General features: G+C 38.5%; 1 protein-coding gene across 6 annotated transcripts; it reads left to right on the top strand.

Annotated features, from left to right (window-relative positions):
• Window positions 1–26,204, top strand: PTGDR (prostaglandin D2 receptor). 6 transcript variants are annotated; one of them, XM_037832713.1, is made up of 3 exons: window positions 1–976; window positions 8,219–8,477; window positions 25,662–26,204. In XM_037832713.1, the coding sequence occupies exons 1-2, from the start codon at window positions 131–133 to the stop codon at window positions 8,456–8,458; spliced, it is 1,086 nt and encodes a 361-aa protein (XP_037688641.1). In that variant the 5' UTR covers window positions 1–130; the 3' UTR covers window positions 8,459–8,477; window positions 25,662–26,204. The 6 variants fall into 6 exon arrangements, 5 of the variants coding, with proteins under 5 accessions (XP_037688641.1, XP_037688640.1, XP_037688639.1 ...); XM_037832712.1 differs by lacking the exon at window positions 25,662–26,204 and adding an exon at window positions 9,108–9,985; XM_037832711.1 differs by lacking the exon at window positions 25,662–26,204 and adding an exon at window positions 9,027–9,985.
• The last annotated feature ends 1,178 nt before the right edge of the window (window positions 26,205–27,382 follow it).

The following is a 27,382-nucleotide window of genomic DNA, read 5'->3' as shown; positions in this document are numbered from 1 at the left end:
CGGAGCTTCCTCTGCAGCGCAGCCTCTCCGCCCCAGCCGCACGCGGAGTGGCGGGCTGCTTCTCCGCACCCGGGCTTTGGAGTCCTAGCTCTCCCATAACCTCCACTCCTGCCCGCCGTGCCCACCCGCCATGAGCCCGCCGCTGTACCGCTGCCACAACATCACTTCAGTGGAGAAGGGCAACTCGGCGACGATGGGCGGAGTGCTTTTCAGCACAGGCCTTCTAGGCAATCTCTTAGCCCTGGGGCTACTGGCGCGCTCCGGGCTGGGGTCGTGCCCGCCGCGTCCGCAGCGCCCGCTGCCCTCGGTCTTCTACGTGCTGGTGTGCGGTCTCACGGTCACCGACTTACTGGGCAAGTGCCTGCTGAGCCCCGTGGTGCTGGCCGCCTACGCGCAGAACCGGAGCCTGTGGGGGCTGGTGCCCATCTCGGGCAGCCCGCTGTGTCAAGGCTTCGCCTTCTTCATGTCCTTCTTCGGGCTCGCCTCGACGCTGCAGCTCTTGGCCATGGCGCTGGAGTGCTGGCTCTCGTTGGGGCACCCCTTCTTCTACCGACGGCACATCACCCTGGGCAGGGGCGTGCTAGTAGCGCCCACCGTGGGCGTCTTCTGCCTGGCTTTCTGCGCGCTGCCCTTCGCGGGCTTCGGGGAGTTCGTGCAGTACTGCCCCGGCACCTGGTGCTTCATGCAGATGGCTCACCCAGAGGGCTCGCTGTCGGTGCTGGGCTACTCGGTGCTGTACGCCAGCCTCATGGCATTGATGGTCCTGGCCATCGTGCTTTGCAACCTGAGCGCCATGCGCAACCTCTACGAAATGCACCGGAGGCTGCGGGGACGCCCGCGTTTGGGCATCAGGGACCACCCGGAGCCCGGCGCCGGCGAGAAGGACGCGTCCCCACACCCCCTAGAGGAGCTGGATCACCTCCTGCTGCTGGCCCTCATGACCGTGCTCTTCACCATGTGCTCCCTCCCTTTAATTGTGAGTTTCTGCGCGCAGAGGCTGTGAGGTGGCTGGGGGCGTCGGGGCCACGGTTGTTGCGTGGGAAGGGTGGAGCGCGTCGGGCCAAGAGGTTTGTTGCCGAGCTCCCCTGGTTGGGTTCTACTTTGTTGAGCGAAAAGGGGAAAAGTCAGAGAAAGGAAAGGAAAGTCAGAGCCTGGAAGCGTCCCCTTTACCCAGGAAAACCCTCTGCATTTGGCAGAAACCCTTCCTCTCTGCTTCCCTCCAGGCAGACGTCTGGGTTATTTTGCGCCTCAAAGGTAAACGGATCCTCTACTCCTTCCCGTTGGCAGGGTAATGTTTTATTTCTGTAATCATTAAACCTGCTCATGATTTTAATGCTATCAGAAATGGGGGAATGGCGTTTAGGGGTTCTTCTCTGGCGAATTGGCGTGGAAAAGGAATATAGGAAAGTATAATGTTGCCAGTGATTTGCTGAGGTGAGTGACTAAAAATGTCATTTTCGTTTTGAAACACTCTCGCGTAAATTTTGAAGAGCGGCTGCCGCTGTTTCTGGCTCTTGTGACAGGCAAATGTGTAAGCGTGCTTCAGTCCAGGGTCTCGTTTCGATAACCTGCCTTGACAGGTTTTGTTCCTATCTTGGCAAGCCAGGTGATTTGAAAGCTATTATCTCGGGTTTTGATTTACTAATTCGGTGGACAGAAGTGGGGGGGGTGGGGAGCGGCGGAGACGATGGTGGAGTGGAGGTTGAATTACCTCATCCTTTTGAAGGTGTTCGCTCCTGGGGTGCCCGTCAAGAGACGTGGGAATAGCCAGACCTGAGAAAACGTTTACGGTATTGCTCCTCTCACCACTCCACCCCCACTCCTAGTGTAGCTGTTCAACAAGAACAAGATTTAAATAAACTAGATTGCTAATTCATCGTCTAAAGTCCAAAGACTTCTGTGAATTGGAAAGTTAAGTGAAGCGATATTGGGTGCTACTTTCAGTGGTGGATGAAGGTGAAAAATAGTATGATCTTCTCTTAAATGAATGCCTTAGCATGTGAGCAGAGTTGTCTGTAGCATCATCAGGCAGAATTAGATGGGTAGGTAGGTAGGTAGATATATAGACAGACAGATAGATAGATAGATAGATAGACAGACAGACAGTTGGAGAGAGAGAGACATATAGCAGTGGTTTTCAAACTTTAGCATGATCAGAATTATCAGCAGGGCTTTTTAAAAAACACAGCTGGCTGGGCCCACCTCCCAGAATTTCTAAAGAATTTGCAGTCTTTACCAAGTTGCCAGGTGATGTGCTTGCTGCTAATCCAGGAGTGGGCAAATTACAGCCCATGGGCCAAATTCTGCCTGCTGGTTGTTTTGCCCTGAAGTTAAGTTTTTTTTTTTTTTATAGATGAACTTCTGCAATCAATTTGAAGACAGGGAATGGGAATTTTGGACCCTACTTAAGCCAAATGCTATTTTTTTAAACAAAGAATTTTCTTCTTCTTATGAGTAGAGCTGTATTACAAAAAATTATCCTCAATGTTATTACACTTTGAATTTCATTTTAAAAAATCTGTAGAATATATTTTCTCTCTTGTTGTATAAGTGCCTACTAAATATTCTCAATTTTGCCTCTCGACCTGGAAAGCCTAAAATATTTTGCTATCCGTCCTTTTACGCAAAACATTTGCCGACCCATGCTCTAAAGTATGAGCTTCACTTGCCTATGCTGTGATAAAAGCAGACAGTAGCTGAATGTATGGAAATTTATATCCTGGGTGTGAATATGTTAGTAAGAATAATGCAGAGAGCAGCATTATAAATTCCAAATTTGGACATTTGGACATACCTCTAAGGGGATTTGAATAATAAAGGAGTTGTGAGGACTGAAGAAAATAATGAATTTGAAAATGATTTTTCTTTTCAAAGTTAAGTTCCTAAGATGTAGTTATGCAGAAGCATTCTTCACATCCAGAAAGGATAAGGGCTTTCCCATCAGACCCTGATAAATCTTTCCCATCAGACCCTGGTAAGGGTTTGAATCTTGCTAGCTATGATAGTAGCTCATTAACCCTTTCTGATCCCAGTTTTCTCATCTGTGAAATGAGGATAACTAAATGTCTTGTAACCTAATTATGAAGATTTGAAATAATATATATAAAAGCACTCATATTGCCTGTCCTCAATATTTAGTGTTACTGTTCTTACTGTTTACTTCCATTTCTTATCATTGCCTGATGGACCCAGAAAATTCATCAAGAAATATGACCTCCTAGGAAGATAGCATTACATTCTAAGGCAGTGATTCTCAAACTTTTTTTGGTTTAAGGACCCCTTTATAAATCGAAAGATTATTAAGGACTCAGAGAGCTTAATAGTGTGGAGTATATAAGTAAATAAATATATGTGTATAGAGAGAGAGACCTTAAAACTAAGAAATTTAAAAATCACTGCCAAAAAAAGATAAACTGCACTTCTTGTTGTGTTTCTGCACGGCTGCAAGGAAAACTTGAGTATTTCAAAATAAGGATTTATTGAATGATAATAAAGTTAGAGATCACAGTAGATAAACCTAATAAAGCATTTAAGAGCACAGTGTAAGTACTGAGAACAAACAGTCTCTGAATGTGCATATATTTATACCTAAACCTACCACCTTAGAGAGGTCTAGAAAACAAAATAATACACAAGCACCTATGACATTAACCCTGATGATGATGATATCACATTCATGTAGCCTCTCGGTGAAAAAAGGCAAATAACATCTTAATGTTTTTATGAAAATAGTTTTGACCTCACAGACACACTGAAAGGGTATTGGGGATTCCCACACTTTGCGAAGCACTCTTCTAAGACATAAATATTTTCGAAATTAAAAAAGAAATAAATAAACTTACCCAAAGCATATGTTGTATTTCATTAAACTCATTAAGTGGGTGAAAAGTTTTTTGGATAATGGTTTTGTTTATTAACTTGGCTATAATGCTAGATTAGAATGAGATACTTAAATAGATAGAATTTTCTTCAAAATTCCAATTTGATACAGTAAGAAAAAAGTATAGAGAATATGGGACTGAGTTTTAGAGTCTGCAACATATTCTCTAATGCATGTAACATTTTCATCAAAATTAGTTTTACCTTAGCAAACTGCAATGCATTAGTGGTGGGTGGGAGATCAGGGACCGATGAGACTTGGTAGTTGAGATATTTTAAAGCCAGGCAAAGAGAAATACAAGCTTGTGTAATCCCATCCACCAGAGTCCATGGAGTCAGAGAATATATTGAGTTAACTCTTGTGTGTATTTCATTTTGGTGGGTGGAAGGAATGGGTGGGATGCTCTTCTAGCCAAACAGGCTGTTAGAGGCATATAAGGGATATTAGACAAAAGACAAGCCCAGGGCAAAGTTTCTGAAGTAGATTTAAAAGGCTAGAGCAGAGTGAGGTCCGGGGTGTTGTGATGGATGGAATGGACAGAAGAGGGCATCAGAACCAAGAGAGCTCTCCTCAGCAGAGAAGTCCAGCCAAGGTAAGGCTTGCCATTTGGCAACAGCATGCTTTTTTATGGACTCTTAAGTCCATCAGAGGGTGCCCTTCTCACGCGGATCCCATTTGTGTAACTTGAGCTACTTTTAAAATGCCGGGTGTAGAATACAATTCTAACACAAAGAGAGTGTCTTGAAAATGCAAATAACTTAATATGCAATAGAATTGACGTCGATCAATACTGCATAGTAATACAGTGCTTTTTAAAAAATTTAGCAAGTAATCCTTCAAGCATTCTCAAATATTTGGAATTATATTTTGCTGTACCCCACTTTGAGAAAAAAGAGGAAAATGTAAAGACAAACTCATGTAAAGTGTTTGCTTGTAAACCAAATTAAGAATATAGCCTACTGTCACCCATTTATCCATTCAGTACAAGCCTAGGACCTACAACATCCAAGCCACTCTAATCCATTGGGAAGATAAAATATGAAAAGCATCACATCTTCCCATATAATCTATAATATTGGTGTGGGAAGCATGATTAGGGCCATAGGGGATTTTAGAGGAGGAAAGGGGTCACTTCTAAAGGATAAAATATTAATGCTAGCTAATTATTGAATTGTTGTGTGCTAGAATCTGTTTTCAAATACCATCCCATTCAAACTTTACAGCAATCCTGGAAGGAAGTTACAATTATCCCCACTGTTTAAATGAGGAAACAGAGTAACTGACCTGAGTCACACAGTCAATGAGGAAATTCTAAGCCAGATAATTAACTCTAAAAGCTAATGGCTTAGCCACTGCCTTAAAGAGGCTTCCTGAAGGGGGTAATATTTGAGGTGGACCTTGAAAGGAGGTAGAACTGGGGCATGAAGTCAATTTCCGCATCTATAAAATGGGAATAATGATAGTACCTACTTCATCGCATTTTTGTGAGGATGAAATAAAATTTTTGAAGTGCTTAGAATGGTGCCTGGGAATAGTAAGTTCTTTATATCCATTAGCCAATATTATTACTGTTGGTATTATTAATTAATGATGATGGGATAGGCTTCTAGATACAGGGAATGACTGAGTCTAATTCAAGACATCTTCCTAAGTGCACTAGATGGGATTACCTGAGCCCAGTGAAATGCTCAATAGGAATGAGAGTAAGTAAAAATGTAAGGAAACAATTAGGGGAAAATGCTTCTTCTCTAGAGCATGGTCCTTGATTTCCCTGAATGGGTCTGGTCTCTGCACTTATCCATATCCCCTCTTCCTAATGTTGACCATGCACATTATCTGTCCCATTAGGGTCCATTTGGTCCCATTATGATTTAGAATCTCAGTAGGTACTGGGGAATGCAATGGCATCAAGAAAAGGAGGCTGGCTGCCAGCAGAGTGGGAATCAGTGGTAGTGCTGTCTAGAGAGCAGTGTTGGCTGAATGGCAGGAAAAGCCATGGAATGAGGCAGTCTGCAGGGTTCTGAGGAGGCTACAGAGACCTAAGGGAAGATAAAGACAGTGGGAGTGCTTGAGCACAGGTAAGTAGGCTTATAATTTTGTGCGTGTTTTATTTTCTTCTCCTAGCCTGAAAACAGAATGCCAATCCTGGAAAAGTAATCTATTTTAAGAATAAGCAGAGTAATTGGCAAGAATTTAGCGATTCCTTCTGCAAGTCTCCTTCTGTCTTTTCATTGGAGTATTTCCCATCTCTTCACAGTAACGTGAAGCTTCAGATTACGTTTATAAGCTTCTGTTTCATTTGTGTCTCCATACATGTGACATTTCACAAATGTTGTTTCTGAGCTTACTAATAAAAAAGGTCAGGAAGCAGGCAGAAGAAAGAAAAGAGAACTGAAAAAAGTATGGGCTTAAGGATACTAGCTGGAAAGAGAATCTGCATTTATGGAAACATGGTGACCCCATTTGTAAAAGATTCCATGGATCTGATTTAAGCCATTTCAGTTCTTCTGCTGCATGACCTGGCAGGGACCTGCAGTGCTCACAGTGCATAGAAAATCTCAGGGACTTAATCAGACTGAGTCTCCCAGATCTACCCCAGATTCCACTCTGATCCTAGGTCTGTCCCTGTCATGTAAATGTGGTTGTTGTAACAAACTGAAAGAGATCAAAATCAAGAGTGAATTTAGCACATAAAAGTAGATTCAGCATGACTCTAGTTGGAATGCTCAATGCAATTTATTTGCTGGCTTAATCACAAGCTGCCAACACAACCAACGCTTAATAGCCAAGTCGAGGGCACACAACACATTTAAAGGTGGAGGATAAAGAGTCTTTAAAATCCATTGTCCTGACTGGTGTTGATGTTGTCACAAATGTTGGGACTGGCGGTTTGATGTGCTGAGCCCTCAATCGTGGGACTTGCCCTTATGAAGCTCATTACTGCAGAGGAGAGGCTAAACTTGCATATAATTGTGCCTGAGTCTCCCCCTGAGTACCTCTTTGTTGCTCAGATGTGGCCCTCTCTCTCTCTAACTGAGCCACCTTGGCAGGTGAACTCACTGCCCTCCCCCACTACGTGGGACCCAACTCCCAGGGGTGTAAATCTCCCTGGCAGTGCAGGATATGACTCCCAGGGATGAATCTGGACCCGGCATCGTGGGACTGAGAATATCTTCTTGACCAAAAGGGGGATGCAAAATGAGACGAAATAGTTTCAGTGGCTGAGAGATTTCAAATGGAGTCGAGAGGTCACTCTGGTGGACATTCTTATGCACTGTATAGATAACACCTCTTAGGTTTTAATGTATTGGAATAGCTAGAAGTGAATACCTGAAACTACCAATCTCCAACCCAGCAGTCTGGACTCCTGAAGATGATTATATAATAATGTAGATTACAAGGGGTGACAGTGTGATTGTGAAAACCTTGTGGATCACACTCCCTTTATCTGGTGTATGGATGGATGAGTAGAAAAATGAGGATAAAAACTAAATGACAGACAGGATGGGATGGGGGGATGGTTTGGGTGTTCTTTTTTCACTTTTATTTTTTATTCTTGTTCTGATTCTTTCTGATGTAAGGAAAATGTTCAGAAATAGATTGTGGTGATGAATGTATAACTATATGATCGTACTGTGAACAGTTGTTTGTTTACCATGGATGATTGTATGGTATGTGAATATATTTCAATAAAAGTGAATTAAAAAAAAAAAAACAAGAAAAAAAAATCCATCGTCCTGAGAGCCACTGGCCTGCAGGCAGATATCTTCAAGGAATGGCTTGGAGGCCCCAGCCAATTGGGGCGTTTAGTGGAAGATTCAAAGCCATTGGTGTGAGCACTGAGTTTCTTGGCAGCACAGCACATGCTTTGAATCTGGGAGCCAGAGTGACCCTGTGTCAATCTGCATCAAACTGATGCTCACCAAAGCGGCGTCTGTACCTGATTTATATAAGATTGCCCCACCTGGCTGGCATCATGCCAGTCCTTATCATTTCTTCGCACATATGGCTGGTTATCACTTACCACAAAAATATGTTTCTCTCTATTTACTTACATTCTAATTGTGGTCAACATGTTTACAATGTTTTTTGGGATTCAAGACCATTAATATCATTTCAATACACAAGAGTCCTCACCCTCCAGACTTCTCACTTTGACTTCCACACATCAGCTGAAGTGATCTTAGCTGCTTATAAATCTGTCAAAAATAAATATTCCAAGCCAAGCTGCCATGTTCTTACAGAAAAAAAAAAAAATGTTTACAAAGAGAAATAAGTGAATTTATTGCTGCTATCGCTGTTTTCTTATTGTAATGGGATTTTTTTTCTTCAAAACAGATTCGTGCTTACTATCGGGCGTTTAGAGCTGTCAACCAGAAAAACGGAGACTCGGAAGAAATTGAAGACCTCCGAGCCTTGCGTTTTCTGTCTGTGATTTCAATTGTGGACCCCTGGATTTTCATCATTTTCAGAACATCAGTATTTCGGATGTTTTTTCACAGGATTTTCATAAGACCACTTATGTATAGAAATTGGCACAGCAATTCCTGCGGAACTAATACGGAATCCAGTCTGTGACAGTATTTTACACTCTCTGGTAAGCTGTCAAGAAACCATGATAAAACTTACAATTTAAACTCTCAGAAGAAAGCTCCCATAACAAGGCATCCAAATGTATTTTCAAAAGCATTTGATCTATCTTAGTAAGGTGTTCTCTGTATTCAATAACCAGTGTAGTGTGTTTTCTCATTCTTTGTTATTAACAGTAACTAAAATTTTATATCTTGTAGATGTTTAAAGTCTTAAAGTAAGGATATTCATTGTTCTAATGTTTGCACTTTATGTCTCTAATTTTTTAGAGAGGTTTTGAGACCTAGGGTCCTTTATTTAAATATAGTAGAAACATCACTGCTGCCTACAATTATGTGGGGGGTATTCTTAAAAAGCACATTTGTCTTATCCTATTCATTTCTAGCGAAACCTGATCGTTTCTTATCATAACTGCCCCTGTTTAATTTATTTTCTTTACCTATGTATCTATGTATAGTCTGAATTATAGATGCCCCCCAGAAAAGCAAGATGGGAAATATAGCCAGGTCAGGAGCTTGGATGGTGTGTGGTTAAATTCAGGTGTCAACTTGGCCAGGTTAAAGAGTTCAGTTGTTTGGTCAAGCAAGTGCCAGCCTGGTTGTTACTGAAAGGATATTCCATGGATTTAAATCATCAGTAAGTGATTGCATCTATGGCTGATTACTTCTACAATCAACTGAGAAGATGGCCTTCAACAGTGAGAGAAGTCTCATCCAGTCGGTTGAAGGCTTTAAAAGGAGAAGTGACGATTTCAGCATTGAGAAGCGTGAATTTCCATCTCTACTTCAGCTAACCAGCTTTTCCTGGGGAATTCTTCAAAAACCTTCATCCAAATTCCCAGCTTGCAGCCTACCTTGTGGAATTTGGACTTGCCTTTCCCCAGTCACGTGAGCCAATTACTATAAAAAACCCTCATAATACTTACATTATGTATTTATATCTGTCTGTCTATCTATCTGTCTGTCTGTCCGTCTACCTACCTACCTAATCTATCTCCTGTCAGTTCTGTTTCCCTGGAGAATCTAACACAGAGGGGCTTTCCCCAGCCATCATCTGGCATATGAGGAGAGGCTAAATGATAAATAGATGCAAGGCAGGATGTAACTGTGGACTGTAACCCAGAGGAAAACAATGAATTTTTATCTTTTGAAGTCCAGTTTCTTGCATAGTGACGCAGGTGTGTCCATAGGAGTGGGCTACAAAATGTTGTTTCAATTTTTGGAAACTTCATTTTATGGACTTATCACATTTATGGATTTTGGGGGGTGGGGTTATGCTGCCTTGAAAAACAGTGATGTGTGACTTACCAGAGAGCTGTGCTTACTAAGTTTGGCTGTCTGAGGCACCAAGGCATTTGGCACAGTGTAAAGCCCACCCAAGACTCGGTCATCTTCAGATGAGGGTGGTCGTGATATCCTTAGCATCTACCTTAGTATCTTCTTATTAGCAGCCATACTCTCTTTGTAAGACAAGTGAGATCTTATTAAGGTTCCTGAGAGCTGCACTTGAAAAAAAGAAAAGAGCAGGAGATATGGCTGAGAAAAGCACAACTGAGCACTTTAATTGTATATTTAAAAGTTTACAAAGGTTAGCAACACTATGACTTAGAGGGAAGAGTGGAAAGAATGAGGCTGCGAGCTGAACTGAACAAGAGAATAAACCCAGCTGGCAGATAAGAGCTTTCACCTTTAATAAAAGAACAGATGGGGGCAGTTGAGGGGTTTCAGCATCTCTAGCGGCCCCTTGTAGCCTGACACACTCAAAGTCTAAGATAGAGAGCCGGCTACAATTGAATAGTCCCCAGACTGCGGGTTCAAGACCCTATCCAGAAATGCCTTCCAAAGACAATACTGTTTACTTTATTTCCAGATTAGCAGCAACCCCATTTTTTTTTCCACCTCAGATTTTTCCAGTATATCAGAGATGGTATTAACATATATATATTTTAATTTTATAGCAAAACTGTGAAAAAAAACAAATTAGGCATATACCAATTATTATTTGAAAGTATGACATGATGGGGAAAATGCAGTTGTTTTCAAAGTTTGGTTATAAATTTTATGTTTAATATATGGGTATATATGTGTTTTGTGATCAGAGGAAGTACATATTTTTTGTGTGCTCCTTTGTAAGGTGTATTACAATAATCATCAAGATAATTTGAAAATCCCCAGATAAATCAATAAATATAACTTTATATTTTTCAGGAGGAATTATTTTTCTTCACATGAAAGCAAAATGCTTTGTTTTTGATTTTGAATCAACAGTTGCCAGCTGTATTTCATTGTCTTGCAGTTTCAGAGTGTGGGTTTTTATATACTGTTCTAGTAGCGTTTGTATAACTTTAAACAAGTTTGAATAGGTTTATTCATGGACTTAGTTGCCCTTTTCTCTTTTTATACAAAATGAAGATATACCATCTGGTTTAGTTTCCGGGCTTTTAAAACAAATACCATGCAATGGGTTGGCTTAAACAATGGGATTTATTGGCTCATTTTTGAAGCTGAGAGAAGTCAACAGTTGAAGCGTCCACAAGGCAATGCTTTCTCCCTGAAGACTGTCGTGTTCTGGGGTTGGCTGCCAGTAATCCTTGGTCCTTGGCTTTTCCATCACGTGGCAATGCACATGGTGGAATGTTCTCTTTTCTCTTCCAGACTCTGTTGACTTCCAGCTTCTTGCTCCATGGCTTCCTTCCCATGTCCAATTTCCTTCGCTTTTAAGGACTTCAGCCAGAGTGGATTAAAGCCCATCCTCACTGGTTTGGGCACACCTTATCTAATAACATCTTCAGAGGTCCCTTTTACAAATGTGTTCACACCCACAGGACCAGGAGTTGGGACCTGAATATGCCTTTTGTGGGGGACATGTCTGGACCCCAAAAAGACATGTTCTTCTCACATGCAAAATACATTCATTCCAACACAACATCCCAAAAGCCTAAAGTCATTTCAGTAACAATGCTAAGTACGAAGTCTCATCAAAATCAGTTACGGGTGTGGTCTGTTTCTATATAAAGTGGAGGTACAGACATAGGATAAACATTCTCATTCCAGAAGGGAGAAATTGGAAGGAAAACAGGGGTCATGGGTCCCAAACAATTTGGAAACCCAGCAGGGAAAACTTCATTAGATCTCAAGGTCTGAGACTCATCTATGGATCCGGGTTTTGTCCTCCAGGCTGCCCTTGTACAGCTGTATAGTACCTGCACTGGACCACAGCACTCCACTGAGGAAGTGAGTGGGGGGTGAAATACAGTCCCAGCTCTGCTCAACTTACTGTCAGCTGCATTAGCTCAGAGGAAGGGGTCCCTTTTCATGATCTTCCTACTTGGAGGGGGCACAGATGCTCCATATATGCAGGTCTTGGGGTACCCTGCAGCAAGGGAGGGAAAAAGGCAAGGAACAACTGAACTCAAGCAGTGGAGAGCGAGAGGTGAATTGCACAGCTTTTTAGTAGGTAGAGCTGACAGGATACCAATTATGAATCAGTCATGCCTTTTGTTCTTTGAGCTGCATGTATTTAGCCATTTTCTGCTTCTTAGTTTCAATATACTCAGGAACAAGTCAAGAAAGGAAAAAAGAAATTCTGAAAAAGAGTTTTTTTACTCTATTTTTTTTAACCATTCCCACAGAACGTTGCAGCTACTGTGGATTTTAGTTATATACTCCCCACCAAGTTAAAGAAGGTCTAACTATGAGGACTGTTAGTTTAGTTCCAAAAATTCATCAAGGGCTGATTTGACCAGGCATTCATGGAACTCTAGGGGGGAGAAGGATTCCCACAGATGCCAAGCACAGATGACCCCAGACACTCACTAGCCATACAAAGTTCTCCTTTTGCTCATTTAACTGAAGATCTTTGTGCTCCACACCAGTGCTTCTCAAAGGGAGGTCCCCCAATAAGCAGCATGAGCATCACCTGGAAATGTATTACCTGGGAACTTGTTAGAAATGCAAATTCTCCACCCCCACTCCAGATTTACTGAATCAGAATCTCCTGTGGTGGGGCCAGAAGTCTGTGGTTTAGCAAGTCCTCCTGTTGTTTCTGATGTATGTTCAAGTTTGAGAATGATTGCTCCATGTAAAACATGTCTAAGAAAAACACAAACAAAGGAGGGAGGGAGGGAAGGAAAGAAGATATGCAATAGACTCCATTTATAATGCTTCTCTGAACTCTGATTCTCAGGTCTTTTCAGTTGCAGGTAATCCCGCACACCTGAACTCCCATAACATTTAACTCATTTTCTTCAGGCAGTTAGAACATTTATAAACAAGCAGCCCTCCAGTGATCCTGTCATATGCTCAAAGTGCTGATGTCAGTGATGAGACCTGGGTTTTCAGCTCCTTTGACCCTTGGAAGTAAGGATGCTCTCTTCCACTTGCTGCTGCTTTAGCTTCCTGCAGGCATTTATTGAGCCTAAGCTGGACAGCTCTTTTGTTAAAGGAGAGAATAAACTAAAGCACATCCACAAAAATATTATCAAATATTGTGTTTAAAGGGAGCTTGCATTAGGGATTTAAGAATATTTTTCATCTCTTTAAAGGATAGAAATCTCCATTAAAATATGTAAAGCTATTTTTAAATGTTTGTAATTTGAACTTTCTGTATATTTTCAGGAAAATAGTACACATTTCATCTTCCTTTCCAGGCTTTAAAAGCCATGAGGACAAGATAGTTACCTATTTTTTTTTTTTTTTCATTTCTCCTAATAACTAACATATATACTGTAGAAGGGCAATAAACATAATTGAGAAAGAGAGAAAGATGTGCTTCCCCCAAAACATAATAACTATATTCAATAAGAGGCTGCTATAAGTTAGTCAAAGATTCCTCTGTATCTGATGAGGAATATTTTCTTACCGCATGTAAGGATTTTTCTCTTAGGTGAAAATAATAGCAGGAGAGAGTATCACTCCACATTTTTCCTACTGTCATAGACTTTAGAAGTTAACACAAATGTTTCAGTGTTCTTCAGGAAATAGCAAGGTGTAATGAACTAAATTAACAATATTTAAAGTTTTTTTTTATTAGGCAATTTTAACGTTCTTAAAACAAATAATAAGGTCAAAGGAGCAGAATGTTTCATGCCTTCTCTCTTAATTACTTTCATGAACTAGGCCAGAATTGCCTCTCCGGGTATTCCCAATGCGCCTTTATTTATGGAAAGCTGGTGTAATAGGTAACGGATGGTGCTAGAATTAGGGTTTACTCTCCCTGCCTTTCCACAATTGCCTAATTCATTGAAACAAACCGGCAGTCCTCCTCTGATAACGAGGTGAACATTTCAGTCTTCCAGATAATTAAAGAAGCACACAGGAGTCAGTTCAGTCTTAACAATATTTGCAGTGAAGGTGTTTTGAACCCCTCATGCTCGGGTTACAGAGTGTATGAAATCAAATATAGGGAGAGGAATTAAACTTGATACATTTGTTTGCACTTGCGCCAAAACCAGTGAGTCAAATCTGATAAGAAAATATATTTTAAGTCAAACATATAGAGCCTGATAATGATTTTTAAATGCATACAAAGTGCTTAGAATCTACTCAGAAAGAAAAGATAAACCAGAAGTTAAAAATAATACAATGTAGTGCAAAATATTAGCAAGTGCTACATTATGGGGTGTACATTTTAGAGCAACAGTGTCAAATCAGAGATAAATGATGTTTATGAGTAGTCTTGTAATACATTGTATAGACACCTGGGCCAACAATGGAGGTGGTAGCTTGCCAACATCAGTTTCTTACGAGTACAAAATAAGATATGCCAAGCCACACAGTTCATCATGAATTGACAAAGACTTCTTTCATTCCCCCAAACTAAAAACCAGAGTTCTCAGTTTGGTTAAAAACACAAAGTACAAGGATTTACTGATTATTAGAGGCAGAACCAAAGTAAAATACCCCCTAAAAGGGCTGAAGATGAAAAATGGGACCAAAGACCAATCCTTCAACTGTGTACAAAAGGCAATCTCAGGCAAAGCAGAATTAAGGCAGTTTTTAAAAGAAGTTAAAAGTCAATAATGTAGTTAAAAGATACATTCAGTGGTAATACATTCCAGCATTGAGTCATTTTGATCAAATAACAAACATGGCAATAAAAGTACAAAGGGAAAAACAGTAAAAACATGAGATACTGTAAAAAAAAAACTTTGTCATAGAAGATTTTCATGCCCCACCATCAATCAAAGGTAGATCACATAGACAAAAAACATCTATATTTCTGTTGACATACCACCCAAAACTCAGATTTTTATCAAATAGGCAGGGTATGCTTAGGATGGTCAGTTTTAAAACATAGGCTAGGATGCAGACCTAGAATTAACTTGGAGGGCCTTAGAGGCACTTTGAGAAAGACATACAGTCATTCTCCGTAGCAGCAAAAACTGAGATTCAACAAGAGGCTTGAGGGACTGTGAGAGAAACAGGCCATATGTAAAATGATGTTATGGGCAGAGAAAATGATCAGCGTTTCAAATCCAAGCCCCACATTGAATGTTATAAGGACAGAATCTCCGACAGTTAGAAGTTGATTTGTATACTAGGATTTTGGCTATTTAATAATGGTTAATGGTTCTCCAAAGCCACATAGGAGAAGCCAGCTAGTGAGTTATAGCATTGTCTCAAGCAGCTTCTAAGATAACTCCCAAGGATCCATGCCTCCCGGTATTCGTGCCCTTGTGTAATCCCTTCCCCTGAGTGTGGGCTGGACCTGGAGACTTGCTGCAAATGAGTGGAATCCAGCCAAGAACATCTGGGATGCTACAGTCCAGATCAGGAGTGGCACCAACGGAAGCCGGCCGCCTCATTGTGAGCTGCCCTGTGGAGAGGCTCACATGGCAAAGAACTGAGGAAGGTCTCTGGCCGACAGCCGGCGAGGACCTAAGCCCTCAGTTCAACAACCCACACCAAACTGAATCCTCCAGCCACGACAGGTTGATCTTGGAAATGGATCCTTCTGAGTCCAGCCCTGGGGCAACCTCAGCCAACACCGGGACTGCAGCCTGAGAGAGGCCCAGCTAACCATGAGGTAAGTTTTAATAAACTGCTAAATTTGGGGGTGATTTGTTCTGCAGTCATACATAACTAATACAATCAGTTCTATTAAATTAATGGATATCAAATTGTGTACAAATCCATAGCACATCTTATTTACTAATATGATACCTGAATTATTTACAAATCTTGATTGTATACTAGGCTACAAGGAAAATCTCAAATTTAAGAAAGCAGAAATTGAACAATTTGTTTTCTCTGATTTGAAAATATATTTCTATTAAGTTTAAAACAAAAAGCTCTCTAATTACTTGGAAAATGTTTGTATTTATCAATTTCTGTATGTATTTGTATGTATCAATTCCTGAACTAAATACTGCATAAAACATGTATATACAGTATAAATAAACGTTACAAAGTGAATGTCCATGTAAAATACCAGGTGAGTCAAGAAACAGAACATTGCCAGTATCCAGAAGCCCCTGTGTGCCTTCCCTGATCATAACTCCTCCCTCCTCCCACAGGTGAACACTGTCCTGACTTTTGGGATAAGCGTGTCTTTGCTCTTATTTTACCACCTATGCATGCATCATAATAAATGTATTCTTTTAGGTCTTTTTCTCTAGCTTAGCAATATGCCTTAAACCAGACGCCTTAGAAGCAGAGTCTAGGACATGGTTTCGGGTGCATGTTATTTGCTGAGTTCATGTTCTCAGGAGACAGGCAGTGAAGAAAGCAAGGATGAGGTCTCATTCCAAGTGGAACTCTGGAGCATGAACTGCACCAAAGCTTTGGTTTCATTGAGACTGGGAGCTGGCCACTTGTGAGTCAGTCAGTCAGTTTTTGGCCAGAGTGTACTGTGTGTGTGTGTGTGTGTGTGTGTGTGTGTGTGTGTGTGCGCTAATTTTGATTGACATGGCTACCCTTTGGCCAAAGGCAATTTTCCAGAGAAAGGGCCACCTGTGAGCCATTAGCAACCAGTACTCACAGAATGGGTGCTCTGGCCTAGAAAAGGAGATCTGGACAGCATCCACTAAGTATAATGTTTGTGAGGTTCATCCACGTTGTATGTGTAGCTGTAGTTCACATGTTTTATCTGCCCAAGAATATTTTATTAAGTGAATATATCACATACTCTTGAACATTTGGGTTGTTTCCAGATGTGCCCATTACAAATAATGCTGCTTTGACTTTTCTTATCTTGTTTCTTGTTGGACATATGCAGTAGCATCTCTAAGGCATATAACAAGAGTGGAATTGCAGAATTGTGGAATATGAGCATCTTCAAATTTCCTATATTAAAAGCAGTGTTTTCCAATTTACTACCAGCAATGTTTTGTAATTTCCAGTGCTCCACACCTTTGTCAACAATTGTATTGTTAGACTTCTTATTGCAGCCATTCTGGGCTAAGTACCTTTTCACACGTACATTGGCCATTTGGAAATTATTTTTTTTATGAAGCAGCCATTCAAGTCTTTTGCCTAGGTTTTCTAATATATATATTATCTGACTCATCAATTTGTAGTTGTCCAGCTTACTATTATTTTGTCAGTTAGATAATGTTGCAAAAATCTTCCCCAATTCTGTAATGTCTTTTCACTCTGTTTAGGGTGACTTCTAAAGAATAGCAGCTTTTATTTCATTACAGTCTAATTTAGAAAACTTTTTTCATTTTTGGCTGGTTTAAGAAATTTTTCCTAACCTAGGATCATGAAATATTTTTCTATATTATTTTATAAAAGCTTTATGATTTGGCCTTATACTCTTGGATTTAATCTACCTGTAATTTAGTTTCTGTGTGGTATGATGTTGATGTCCAATTTTGTATTTTTACCATACAAATATCCAATTGTTGTAGTATTGTTTATTAAAAAGTTCATCCTTTCTCCATTGATGTGAAATATCATCTCTATCACAGACCAAAGTTCCAAATGTCCACTTCTAGTCTCTATTCCATTGGTCTGTTGTCTTGATTGCTGAAGTTTTATGATACCTACCTTGTATACTAAATTCTTCCACCCAGTTATTTTTCATGTGTGCCTTGCTATTATTAGTGCTTTGTGTTTCTGTATAAATTTTACAAAAAGCTTGACAAGTTCCACCAAAAACAGAAAAACTGTTGGGATTTTAATTGGTATTGCACTGAATCTATTCTTCACTTTGGTATTTCTCTCAGTTTACTTAGGTCTTCTTTATAAAGGTTTTATAATTTTTATTGATGTATAAATATACACACAGAAAAGTATACAACTTATAAGTAGACAGTGGAATGGATTTTCACAGAGTAAACACTCCTAAGTAACTAGTACCCAGATCATATATCAGAATACTACCAGGATCCCAGACCCTTCTGAAGTTCCCTTTTAGCTACTAACTCCATCCACAGAGGGTAACCAGTTTCTTGACTTCTAATACCATAAATTACCTGCTTTTCAACTTTATATAAATAGAATACCATATATACTGGTTTCTTTCACTGATAATTATGCTTATGATATTTATGATATGCAGATAGTTATATTTTGTTGTCATTGCTGTAGTGCATGGTATTCCACTGTATGAATTTACCACAATGTATTAATTTATTAGGTTGTAGATGGACATTTGAGTTATTTCCAACTGGAGCTATTACAAATAGTAATAAATATTCTCATATATGTCTTTTATGAACATATGCATGCATTTCTGTTAAGGATATAACTGTGAATGGAATTGCTAGGTCATAAGGTTTGACCTTAGTAAATACTGCCAGTTTTCTAAAGTGGATTGTATCAATTTGTACTACTTCAGCAGTGTATGAAAGTTCTAATTGAGCTACATGCTCATCGATACTTCATATTGTCTTTCTATTTCAATTTAGCCATTCTGGGGGTGTATAATTATTTCTCACTGTGGTTTTAATGTGCATATTCCTCATGGGCTCTGTTGGGAATTGAGTCACGTCCCCCACAAAAGACACTCAGATCCCAACCTCTAGTCCTATGGGTGTGAACCCAGTTGCAAATAGGACCTCTGAAGATGTTATTAGGTAAGGCGTACCCAAACTGAATGGGCCTTTATCCACTATGGCTGAAGTCCTTATATGTGAAGGAACTTGGATATGTGAAGGAAGCCGCAGGAGCATCCATAAGCTAGAAGTCTTTGGAATAGAAAGGAGAAGATGCCTCCATGAGCATTGCCATGTAATGGATAAGCCAAAGAACCCCAAAGATCAATGGCCAGCCAGAGACATCCATCCTGGGAGGAAGCAAGCCTTCTAGCCTTTGAAACTTTGAGTCAATAAATTCCTGTTGTTAAGCCAACCCCTTGTATGGTATTTGTTTTAGCAGATGAGAAACTAAACATGCACCTTTTTGTATGTTTACTGGCCTTTGCATGTCCTTTTGTGTGAAGAACCTGTTCAAGGCTTTTCCCCATTTTTCACTTTGTTCATCTGCCTTTTACTTATTGATTTCAGCAGTTTCATAATATTACGTTATTGACGTTTGGATGGTATGTGGTAAAATTTTGTGTAGTGTGGAAATTCTAATGAATTCAAATCTATTTTATTCCTGGTATTCAAAATGAAGATTCAGGTAATGGGGGATGCCTGAAGCCATTGTTTGCTCTCTGTTGTCTCTGGCTTATGATGCCTTAATTCCTGGTGAAATTGGTTGTTTTTCATATGAACTTATCCTTTGAAAATTATTTCTAATATTTTCTGTGGCCTAAGATGATGGTGCTTTCTCCAGAGAGGATTCACATTCATCAGGTACCTAGAGTACTCAATCCAGAACTACTTTCAGCCAATTCATAGGACTACTTTCAATCAACTCATGGCATAAGGTGTGTTTTTAAAATTTTTTATTTGGAAATACTTTCAAACTTACAGGACAGTTACAAAAATAATATAAACCTCATACCAATAACTCCAGCATACCACTATCCTCCCAGATACCCAGATCTACCAATATTAACATTTTGCCACATTTCATTCTATTGATCTATCAATCTGTCTATCCATTTGCTAAACACTTAAGTGTAGATTGTGTACATCATGCTCCTTGAACACTTACTATTTCCATGTACATTTCCTAAGAACAAGGATATTCAATTATGTATCCACCTTAAGTGCAATTATCAAGTTTAGGAAATTTAGCATTGATATAAAGCTTCCAGTGTATTGGCCCAAGGTTTTTTGAGTCATCAGGTGAGGTGAATTGAGTTGCAAATTCATGGGGCTGTCAGAATGTGGTTATAAATTCTTGTGGATAGAGTTTCTATTTTATTTTATTTTCCCCTTCTGTACTGCTCAGAATCAAAGGACTTTTGTTTTTCTTACTGTTCTCTGAGGGTGAGGGCTAGTGGGTGGGGTTAGCTCATTCTTAACCTGAGGGTGTAGCCCTTTAGGATCCTAGTCTTATGGGGGAAGGTTTTCTATTAGAAATGCCTACCTTTGGCATAGTTTGGGCTTTAATTTCTGGACTTGTGGGCCCTGTGAGGACATGAAAAAATATAACCCAAATTTCTCCAAATGGCATATGTCCTCAGAGGCAAAAGCAACTTTAGTGTTTTGCTTTTCTCTCACTTTCCCATTTTCACTTAGAATTTGGCCTAATACATTCTTACTGTCTTATCACCTCTTTCTTTAGACTTTAAATTAAAAAAAAAAAATTATAGTTTTTTTAGTTGTTTTAAACTGGAGGATTAGTATGAATAGTCTAGCCTACTACATTACCTGAAACAGAACTTCTTGTAGGTTTTCAGATTGTCAAGCAATTATGGGAAAAGAGAGAGAATTGCTTAAATGAAATAAATAAAATTATTTGGTAAATAATGAAAACAAATTCGGTTAATGTAAAAATATATAGGATGTAATCAACATGTATTTTGCTGGTGAATGCATGCCCGTAAGAACTTTTAATATTAAAAAAGAGAGACAAACTATTCACAGTTTTAGAAAAGGAACCCATTTCCTAAGCAAAAATGGAAGTAAAAATGATAAAGAAAATAAAAATGGAAGAATATGAAAAATATAAGCAAACTAAAAGCGGATTCTTGGAAGGGGGTGAGGAAGACAAACTTAATCAGGAAAATAACATAAAACAAAATTAAAGATAAAAAGATATGACACTAAAAAAGATTTAAAATTGTAAATTTGAAATTTGCTCTCTACTTGTTAAATCATACTTTGAAAATTATCACTGTTATGTATACATGTTAAATTTACAATAAAAAATGTAGGTTAAAAAATAATGCATGCTCACCATAGCAAAACTACACAAACATGTAATCAGGAAAAGTCAGTCTCCTGGCTGGTTCCCTCTGATTCCCTTCCCCAAAGTAACTAACATGATTTGAGATATATCCATCTATGCCTTTCTCTAGATATGAATATATTGTTTTTTCTTATTTTTAGTACAAAGATGGGATAACAGCATTTACTTTGCAACTTCTTTTCACATAACACTAGCTCATAGGCAACCATCCAAGTCATTTTATAGAGATTTAATTCATTCTTTTCAATAATGGCAAGATACCTTGTAGTTTAGAAGAATCATAATTTAGTCAAGTGTTTCCCTGATTGGATTTAGGTTACTTTTGCCACTACCAACAGTGAGGCAGTAAACATCCTTGTACAGATATTTTTACATATCGTTTTTTTTTTCTATATGCTAGATCTCCCATAATGAGATTGCTTTGCCAATGGGCAGATACATTCTTATTTTAATAGAGATTGTCAGATTACTTTCCCGAAACATTGTAGCAATTGACAGTCTCATCAGTAGTCTATGACATGCTTATTTTCCCATATCTTAGCCATCACTGGGCATTATCAGTCTTTAAAAAATTTTCCAATCTGATAGGTGAAAAATGTTTCAGTTTTGTATTTCCCTGATACTAGTGAGAATGTGGACCTTTTTGCATGCCTGTTGGTAACTTGCAATTCCTCATCTGTGAATTACTGATTAATGTCCTTTACTCATTTTCCTACTGAGCTGTTTGCCTTTTTATCAATTTGTAGGATTCTTTGTATATAGGGATATTAATCCTTCGTTTTCTAGTGGTTTTCGAACTGTGCCGCTCTAAGCTCTAGTTCCTCAGAGGGCTCTAAGGTCCAGGGGGTGGGAGGAGGGAGAGGAAGGAGCCAAGGAAGCAGGAATCTGGGCTCCTCACACCCATTCTAGCCGGATCGATCTTGCGTTTGTCTGTTTTATAATTAAACTTTGCACATGACCTTATTTGAAGAATTTTTTTTTAATTGTAGGAAGTTACTAGGTACCAGTAAGTTTCAAGTTCTGCTCTCCAGAGCCCCAGGGAAGAAGTGCATATGAGAGGAGGGGGCAGAGCATCTGAATCTCCACCCCCTCCAAAATGAGTCCATTTGTGATGATACCTAGACTTGACAAAATGTACCATCAAGAGGAGATAAGCATTACAAATTGTGTCATGGCACCCTAAACCAACCCTAGGTTTGGGAATTTTGTAGGATTCACAGGACTCAGCAAGTAGTTTCACTCACAGGTATGATTTATTAGTGGAAAAGATACAAAGGAAAATCAACAAAGAGCAACAGAATATGGGGCAAAGTGTGGAGGAAACCAGATGCAACCTTTAGAGAGTTCTTCCCAGTGGAGTCACCAAGGATGTACTTAATTCCTCCAGCAATGAATTGAGACAACATGTGTGACATGTTGTCAACCAAGAAGGCTCATAAAAAATTAGTTCCCAGGGTTTTTATTGGGGACTAGTTGTGTAGGCGCCCTCCGTCTAGCATGTACCAAAATTCCAGACTCCCAGAAGGAAAGCAAGTGTTCACATAAACCATATCATTTCCACAAACAGTTGAAGCCTAAGAAACCACCCTTTATCAGTTAGAAAATGGTGGGAATTCTGTTGAAATCCAAGTTGTCGTCACCGTCTGTTTCAGTTTCCTGGGCTGCTCAAGCAAATACCATACAATGGATTGGTTTAAACAATGGCATTTTGATGGCTTATGGTTTTGAGGTTAGGAAAATGTTCAAACCAAGGCATCTTCAAGGCGATGCTTTTTCTGGGACTGGCTGCTGGTGATCCTTGATCCTTGGCTCCTCTGTCATATGGCAATGCACGTGGCGGCCTCTCTTGGCCTCTCTTGGCCTCTCAGTTCTCTTCCAAGTTACACTGAATTTTAGTTCCTTACTTTCTGTGGCTTTCTCTCTATCTGTCTGAGTTTTGTTCTACTTATAAAGGATACCAGTAATAGTATAAAGATCCATCCTGATTGAGGTGGGTCATATCATAACTGAAGTAACCTCATCAGAAAGTCCTGCTTACAGTGGGGTCACACCCACAGGAATGGATTAAGTTTAAGAACTGTTTTTCTAGGGTACGTACAGCTCCAAACCACCACACCATCCAAGGGCCAACCAGGATAGCAATCTCAGACCTACCATGTTAATTCTTTTCTACATGCAAAATTTTAAAAAGAAGAAAGAAAAGTGGCATTCTTAACTGATATTATTGTATATCTAGAAAGTATAAAGGAATCATCTGAAAAACTATTAAAATAAATGAGGGCTTATAAATATGACAATATAAAATGTATAAAATTCAGTAACATTTTAGTATACCAACAGTAATCTATATAAAAAGTAGCTTGCAATACTGTTTGCATTAACAACTAAAAATAAATATAAGTTTAAGTATAATCTTAATAAGATATGTAGTGACAGTTGTGAAATAAGAATACAAACTATTGAAAAATATAAAATATGTCTTAAAAAGGTAATCAGGTGATTATTACTGGTTAGGAAGATTAAATATGAAAATAACTATGTCTAAGTCAATTATAGGTGAAATGTAAACCCAATCAAAATCTCTACTGCTTTGAGTTCCTTCTTTAAAAGAAAAACTATTTTGCATACTTTGAAAAAATGAATCTAAAGTTCACTTGGAGGATAAAAAGGAAGAAAACTTCTATTTAAAAAAAAACATTATTTGCAGAAAGATTGTTCTGATATTTTAAATCTTCTTATAAAGATAAGGTAATTAAAACAATGCGTTATTGTACAAAGAAGAGATCAATGAAACAGACAAAGTCAAATATGTATGACAAAGAATGCATCACAAATCAATGAAGAAAAGGAAAGTTAGTCAATATATGATATAGGAATAACTGAATAGCAGTTTGGAAAATATTAATCTAGACTCTTATTTATTTTAAAGAAGGCCAATTACATCTTATCTTTTTATTACTTGAAGTGGCCATTATTTGACACTTAATTGAAGCCAAGATATGTTTGGCTTTGAAAAGAATTTGCTAGTTATAGTATTATATGCTCTTTCTGTATGTCAAAAGACAGCTAAAATAAAAAGGCTGACAGGGCTGGGGAAAATTTTGGAATGGTTAAGAACTTTGTTATTTAAAGATATGCTGTATCTTTACTTGAGGCAGAGATGTAGTAGAAAGTACCTATCCAAATCTACTTGGCCTTGGATAAGTAACTTAGTTTCTCTGAGCCTCAATCTCTTTTCTTGTAGGCTTGTGGCAAGGATTGAATATATGCAAAGCTCCTAGCACAGTATTTGACATATTATGATAAATGATTGCTAGTTAGTAGTGGTGGTGGTGGTGGTGATAGTGATGGTAAGAGCTCACATAAATGAGAGAACACCAAGTCTCCAAAAGATAAATGTGTAAAGAACATGAACAGAGAATTCTTAAAAGAGGAAATAAAACTCATAAATTTGGGGAAAAGTTCAATCTCACTACAAGTCAAGGAAATGCAAGTCAGAACAATGAGATAGCATTTTATAGCTCACAGAATTATTAAAATATTTAAAATGCAGTAGTACCTAGTGCCAGGAGGGTTTGCTGAAATTGTAGTCTTTATACTTGGCTGCATAGATTTCTTGCTCTTGGGAAATCATATAGAATTATGTGCTGTCATTTTTAAAGAAGATCATATTCTTTGATTCACTAATTTTACTACAGTCATCCTAGGAACATGACCCAAATATGGAAATGCTACATGTGTAAAAATGTTAAGTGTAGTTGTAATTGAGTAACTGGAAAAAAACCTAGCAGTCCAGCAACAGGAGGAATTAAGTTTTACTCTATGAATATAATGGTAACAATATTAGTACATGGAAAAGCTTACAATAAGAGGGGAGAAAGCAGGATGCAACATTTTATATGTATTGCATAGCAGATAAAACTAGATGATCATATTTCAAATTAGAAATAGTAATCATGTTAAAGTGGTATGATTATGGAGAATTGCAGCTTTTACAATTTAAAAAATATATTTAATTAAAATTGGATTTTCCCAATTATTTCCTAATGGGCTTTTTATATTTAAACAACACCAAAATTTAACTCTTGAGAACCACTATGAACAACTTGAATTTTCTTTTTTTATATGTTGTCCCTCTAGAGGGAGCACAAGTGCTTAAAATACATGATAATCATAATTTGGTCTCACTCTCAATAGTTAAGAATTTTAGAGCTGCAAGAGACTTCAGAGATAATCTAATGTGTTTTGTTTAGTCTTAGGGTTGGACAGAAGATAATTCCTAGCTATAAATCATTCAATTTTTATTGTTATTGCTGCTTTTAAATGAAAGTCTTTCTCAAATTGTGTATATTATCTTTATGAGTTGAAGAACTTCTAGTGAAGAGGAAGATGGTAAAAAGGAAAAGAAAAAATCAAGGATGTGAACTACTCTCAAAACTGTAATATTATTGACATGAAATTACAATCAAGTAACTATCACCTGAAATTCTAAAGAAAATTGCTGTAGGCTTATTTAAATGGTTGGGTGTTTGTTTTCTTTTGTTTTGGGTATCCCATTAAGACTGGGTTCCACAGAGCATCAAGAGAAGGAAAAAAATGGGTGACTTTGATGTGTGGTTGATTTGACTAGGGCTCTAGCCAAGCAGGATTACTATCAAGATCCACTTTGGGGCTTGAAATGTGTTTCTCCTTTTGTCCTAACTGCAAAAAAAGAGCCTGGTATGCAGATTTGGACAGACCTTGGTGTACAGCTAGGCTCAGCCACACTGAGTCCTCTCTAAACCTCCCCATTTGTTTGTTGCCTTTGAATTTCAAAAACCCCAATTAAGGTGTATAATCTCTATTTTATAACCCAGTTTTGCCTCAAAGCTACTTGAAACCAGAAACAAAATGAAGAGCTCCAGCTTTCTTAAAATTATTTATTCCTCACTTACCTTTAGATACCCAGACAATAACATTAGCGACAAAAGATGGGGATGGAAGGAACCTGAGAACTTTTCTTCTGGTTCTTCACCAAGACAATAAAAAATCTCAGATAATAACAAGTCCTAGTGGCTCTATGGGATCACAGGCAGTGGAGCAGAAGAGAGAGCTATTTTGCATGGAACTCGATGGTGGAAATGGCCCAGAAAACTCTTCTGTTTGGGGACGGCTTGCTCAGGAATCAAATTCCCTCAATTGAGGGCAGTACAATGGATGAAAGAACAGTCCAGGATCCTGGACTACCATCACAGCTGTGAAACACTGGCTATTCCTGTGAAGCATGTAATGCATATAGTGAAGCATTCAGTGGGTGCTCTGCTTCACTGCCTGCCCATAGGAACCTTCTCACTCATTTTTGCACTTTTAGACTCCTACTCATTATTCTTATTCTTTTTGTTCTTATTGCTAAAAAGTATAGGTGCACTCTAGAAAGTTACATATCACAGAGAAGCAAAAATGAAATTAAACACCATATTCCTGCCACCTAGAAATTACCACTCTTAACATTTTTGTGCATGTCCTTCCAGATATTTATGTATGTGTGTGTATGTTTTACCAAAATGAGATTATACTGTGCTATTTTATGTGCTTATTTTACATAAGGTTCTCCGACTCTCCGTACTGATAACATTTTCTTTTCAATTTTTTTGTATTTTTTTTTTTTTAATTTTAGGCCAGTTATAGGTTTGCAGAAAAACCATGCAGTAAGTACAGAATTCACATATACCCAGTGTGATGGTTAGGTTCATGTGTCAACTTGGCCAGGTGATCGTGCCCAGTTGTCTGGTCAAGCAAACACTGCCCTATCTGTTGCTGCGAGGACATTTCGTGGACTTAAATCATCAGTACGTTGATGATTCTCTATTTATGTGTGTGTTCTAATATAAACAATTTTCTACTTTTTAATTTTCAATTAAAAATTCATGCTCATGAAAAGTATTTCCATGGCATTCCTCAAATGTAAATGGAGTCATTTCAAACTATTACACATGATAAAAGAAGCTCAGAGAAGTTCAGCACTTTACCCAAAACATCTTCCTCCCACAATCTGTAAAATGGTGTTATTATCTCCTATATGGCACTTGTGAGGATTAAAAAGATAATGTGTATAAAGTGTCTGGTGTGATATCTGACACAAATAGGTATTTATTTATACAACTATTATTATTATCACCTAATAGTTCATTAAAATATGCTGCATTTATATACAGCTTAATTTTTTAGTTTTTCAAAGTTACACATTTATGTAATTTTAAAAGGAAAATAATTCAGTAAAGTTGTAAAAGTAAAGTAGTTCCCCACCCCACCATTTCCCACTCCTGATTATCAAAACTCAGATGGAAATACTTGTAACTTACAGCTCTTTCTTCTGGTATTTGCCTTCATATAGTTAAATAACATGCTTATAGTGTTATATCTTGATTTCCCTATTGTAGATATTTTTCATTTTCTTCCTACTAAGGGAGGTGAGGCTTTAGATATTACTAGGTAAATATTCATCGGTGAACCAGGTAGTGTACTATACTTGCATTTTATTTATCTTACACTTTGTTTCCTTGAAGAAAAATTGTTTCATTTTATTAATTTTTAAAAAATTTTTCTGTGTGCCTAATATTAATTCATTTCCAACTTCTCCATTAGAACTGTGATTACCAATTACCACCCCCCCTCCCCACCA

The sequence above is a fragment of the Choloepus didactylus genome, chromosome 4, assembly GCF_015220235.1.
Source record: "Choloepus didactylus isolate mChoDid1 chromosome 4, mChoDid1.pri, whole genome shotgun sequence".
NCBI lineage: Eukaryota > Metazoa > Chordata > Mammalia > Pilosa > Megalonychidae > Choloepus > Choloepus didactylus.
The sequence above is the reverse complement of the archived record's forward strand: the minus strand, read 5'-3'. Positions and strand labels throughout refer to the sequence as shown.